General features: G+C 35.2%; 1 protein-coding gene across 1 annotated transcript; it reads left to right on the plus strand.

The window, feature by feature from the left end:
• Positions 1–265: 265 nt before the first annotated feature.
• On the plus strand, positions 266–3,146 carry LOC122584027 (F-box protein FBW2-like). The gene is made up of 2 exons (XM_043756389.1): positions 266–628; positions 2,504–3,146. Exons 1-2 carry the CDS (start codon positions 273–275, stop codon positions 3,018–3,020), a joined length of 873 nt encoding a protein of 290 aa, XP_043612324.1. The 5' UTR covers positions 266–272; the 3' UTR covers positions 3,021–3,146.
• The last annotated feature ends 851 nt before the right edge of the window (positions 3,147–3,997 follow it).

Genomic DNA, 3,997 nt, shown 5'->3' on the forward strand with positions numbered 1-3,997 from the left:
GAGCCTTAACAAACTTTTCATGTAGCACTACAAAACAAAACAAAATTTCACTCTCATTAATTCCCATTTTTTCTAAATACAAAATGAAAAAACTTCCAACCATTGGATCAATTTCAATCACCACGTGTCAAAAACCCATTAGACACACGCTCTCTTACTCTCACTTTCTCTCCTCTGTCAAAATAACTGACCAGCCCACAATACTAGTACTACTCCTATAAAAATCAGACAAATAGACAGACAGACAGACAAGGTGCGAATTTCTTTCAGACATGACCAACTGTGACAAGAAAAAGAAGAAAGTGGAGCCGCCGGAGGTGATAGTGGTCGAGGAATGGCGGAAATGGGCCGGGTTGAACCCAGAAATACTAGCATTGATATTTAAAAAGGTTGGTCCAGTTGAAGAAATGATGAAAAGAGTACCACTTGTATGTAAAGGATGGATGGAAGTAGTGGCCGGGCCGTACTGTTGGTCGGAAGTTGATGTTCAGGGATGGTGTCGCCGGAGGAGTGATAGTAATGCGGTGGATATGGTGGTGATGAAGTTAGTACGACGGAGTAAGTGTATGGTTCAACTTTTGTCTGTTTACCGTCTTGGTGAATCTGGTTTCTTTTTCGTTGCTAATTGGTAAGTTTTTCTTTCTCTCTTTTTTTTTTTAAAAAAAAAATCTCTATGTATATGTATATGTTTATATTGTTATGTCATGTATTGTGGTTATTTGGTTCTTTTTGGTATGATGATGAAAATGGTTTACGTGCACATTAAGTTACAAAAAGTATATCAGTGTATGTATATACTTTTCTTTAGAAAAAAACTAGCAATGTGTATGACATTTTGATTCTTTTGAGGTGTTTGTCATTAGTTTTTGTGTTTTGGTGTTCGTTACCGATTGAGTAACACATGGTCAATGGATTTTGATATCAGAATAATTATACAATTTGATTAACATGATATATGTATGTGATAGTTTTATGTATAGAATATATGTTTATGCTTTTCGCAAAACGGAGAATGTGGTATATAATTATGATAAAAATTGAGATATTTTCAATGAAGTTCATTGTAAGCATGATTTAATATGTTCAATGATTGTTTACCTTTCTGTTTCATGTTTTAGGATTTTTTTACCAAATTCAAGTCTTTGGTGCAAAACAAATGATGAAAGTGAAGTTTTATCTCACATAACTTATTTATGGCATGTCATGTTGAAAATAAATTGAAAATTCTAGCTTGAATTTAGATAAAGATATCCACATTCCCTTGTTTGAATCATCATAATACCAATGTACTTGTCAGATATGTTTACTGTTTACCTCTAAAAATTTTTTGGTTTCCAATTTTAGTGTTTTACATTTTAGTGATAGATATAACATTTTGCCAAAAGTATCCCAAATCTTATGTGTTTGTTTGGTTGAAATATCCAAAATTCCTATTTGTTACCATATAAAAACAGGGGAACAATATAATAGTACTTCAAACCTGGCTGCCCATGTATATTAAACGATCATGTTTCCATTTTAGAGTGAGGTCGTTACAGCACAACACACTGTATGGTTTTGGCTTTTGAATTTGTTGTTTCTTTGTTTAAAGTTGATTTCCTTTTTATCAATATGTAAATTATTTCTTGCTCGGTGCCTCGGTCTCTAAAGGTGATAACGTGTATCTATGTAAGTAATAGTTTACAAAAGGACATTGCAACTTATATAGGTGAATATAGAAGGATGGTGCCGCAAGTGTCGTGCAAAACTATTTATATTGTTTTGTGACGCAACTCATGCTTTCCATGTTGTTGAATTGAGTGGTAGTGTGTATTTTACATGGTACTTTCAGTCCAAGGGTTGCTAATTTGGAACATAAGATGCTTATATATATGTTCTGTGTTTGACCTTGGTTGGTATTATTACCTTTTTTGTGTGTTAAGCTAAATCTTTTAAACTCGGCAAAATGGGTGAATCGGATAGTTTAGGGATGTGTAGGTAGGTCAAAAGATGTCATTGTCAATACAGAGTCCTAGCGGGCTCATTTGTTACTTGTATTACATTTGATGTGTGCTAAGTTAATCTTTTATACGTGGCGAAATGGGTGATTACAATGGGTTGGGGACTTTTCACCAAGTCAAAAGATGTCGTTTTCAGCAGGAGTGGCAACAGGCCCATTTGGGTTGGGCTTACCTGTGAACATTTTCTTTTAAGTTTCATTACCAATATGCATACTAGATAAATTTATTACGGAGTAAAAGGTAATGTTAGAATATATATGTACTTTTCTAATTAAAGTCAGTTTCGGATGTTTTAGATTTCGTAAACTCTTGTCACATTGGACCTCATCAGCCCATTTGACCCGCTATTTATGACTAAGCTTTATATATGTATCTTTTCAGCCCATTAGAGAATAAAACCAACTCAAATCAACCCATTTTTGAAGAAATGAGTCAAATTTGACAGTATATATTTAGTCAACACGATTAAAACAATTGACCAAAGTTGTCTTGTTGTCTTGCAGTGGAAAATTTCTGAAAGAGCTGCAAATGCCAATGAGTGTTATCACTGATCAAATGTTATCAAAGCACATAAAGCCACTGCCAAATCTTACAATGTTAGATGTCAGCTACTGCTTCAAGATCACAGCCAAAGGCCTTGCAGCATTTGGTAACCAATGCAAGTCTTTGGTTCACCTGAAACGAAACATGCCTCCACTTGATGCTTCCTCGCCTGTTAACGATTCTGAAGCCAAAGCCATAGCTGACACCATGCCATGTCTAGAGTGGATTGAACTTTGTTTTGGCCAGTTTGGTGACTCTGGTCTGTCTGAAATAATCACAAAATGCAACTCACTTGCTAAACTTGACATTATAGGGAGTTGGAATGTGCAGTTAAACGGTGATCTACTTGAGAAGTGTGAATATCTCAAGGATTTCCAAAGCCCTTGGAGCAACTATGATAACGAGTATTGTGATACTGATGGCAGTGATATTGATATGTCAGGGTTCGGTTCAGAATCAGGATCAGAATCATATTGAGATATGGATTGCTTAGTTACATCTTCTTTTGAACTTTTGGTTATATATAAAGGAAATGACTTAACATATAGGATTCGGGAGTACACTATCTTGAGGTGTTTGCTTTTCTCAACCCTCTGATTTTTCACGTACTAAAAAGTATGTATTTTTGAGGATATTTGGTCATATAATGGAATGTAACTTATTTTTTTGTTTAACTGGAATGTAGTTGTGTGCTTATTACGTATTTTCATGTTGCAACTGTTGACATATATGACTGTTCCAAAGAAGATGCAGTTTGACTTTGCAAAGTCAGGCTGACTGTTTTTAAATTGGTATGTTTTATGTCAATTGCTTGGAAATACCTGATAAATATATAAGAGCTTTGACATCTATATGCATTTCCGATACTCAAAACTGGTATATTTGAGATCCAATTTCAAGTTGGGATGGATGTAAGTGTAATGGTGGGGTTGGCTATAGTTGCTGTGCTGGTATCTTGAATTTCTTCATATAGCCTTCTTGTCAAATAATTGTAGTAGCAATCTTAACGGGGGAGGTTTTCCTTATTTAGGTCACCTGGGAATGGCAAGCCATTTTGACTTTAGATGTAGCAGCCTACCTATGTTTTCTTTGCCTGTGGCCGCCTGGCCAGTTCCAACCATTTCCCCCGCCATCCCTAACATAATACCTAGTACCGTCTATCAAAATTTCTATGGGATGATACAGTATTCCCTTTTTGCAACGAGATTCTGTTATTTGAAGTATGATAGCAAGTCTTTGTGAGAAATAACCGCCTTTAGCTACATGATGCAATATGAACCTCACTATAGGATATCTCATAGCATTTGCAAAATCTATTTCACAACACTACGACCGCCAATCATATGAGTCATATTCGCCAAACGAGAAGGATGATATTAATGTATAAAGTCTCAAATAGATTGCATAATAAGTCGTACTTGTAGCATATAAGCACACACACATCTATATATGTT

Source organism: Erigeron canadensis, chromosome 9 (genome assembly GCF_010389155.1).
Source record: "Erigeron canadensis isolate Cc75 chromosome 9, C_canadensis_v1, whole genome shotgun sequence".
In the NCBI taxonomy this organism is placed as follows: Eukaryota; Viridiplantae; Streptophyta; class Magnoliopsida; order Asterales; family Asteraceae; genus Erigeron; species Erigeron canadensis.

Excerpts from the sequence above, each read along its gene's own strand:
- LOC122584027 (XM_043756389.1), top strand. The coding sequence starts at position 273 with ATGACCAACTGTGACAAGAAAAAGAAGAAAGTGGAGCCGCCGGAGGTG. Across the intron at positions 629-2,503 it reads TTCTTTTTCGTTGCTAATTG|TGGAAAATTTCTGAAAGAGC; the intron begins GTAAGTTTTTCT and ends GTTGTCTTGCAG.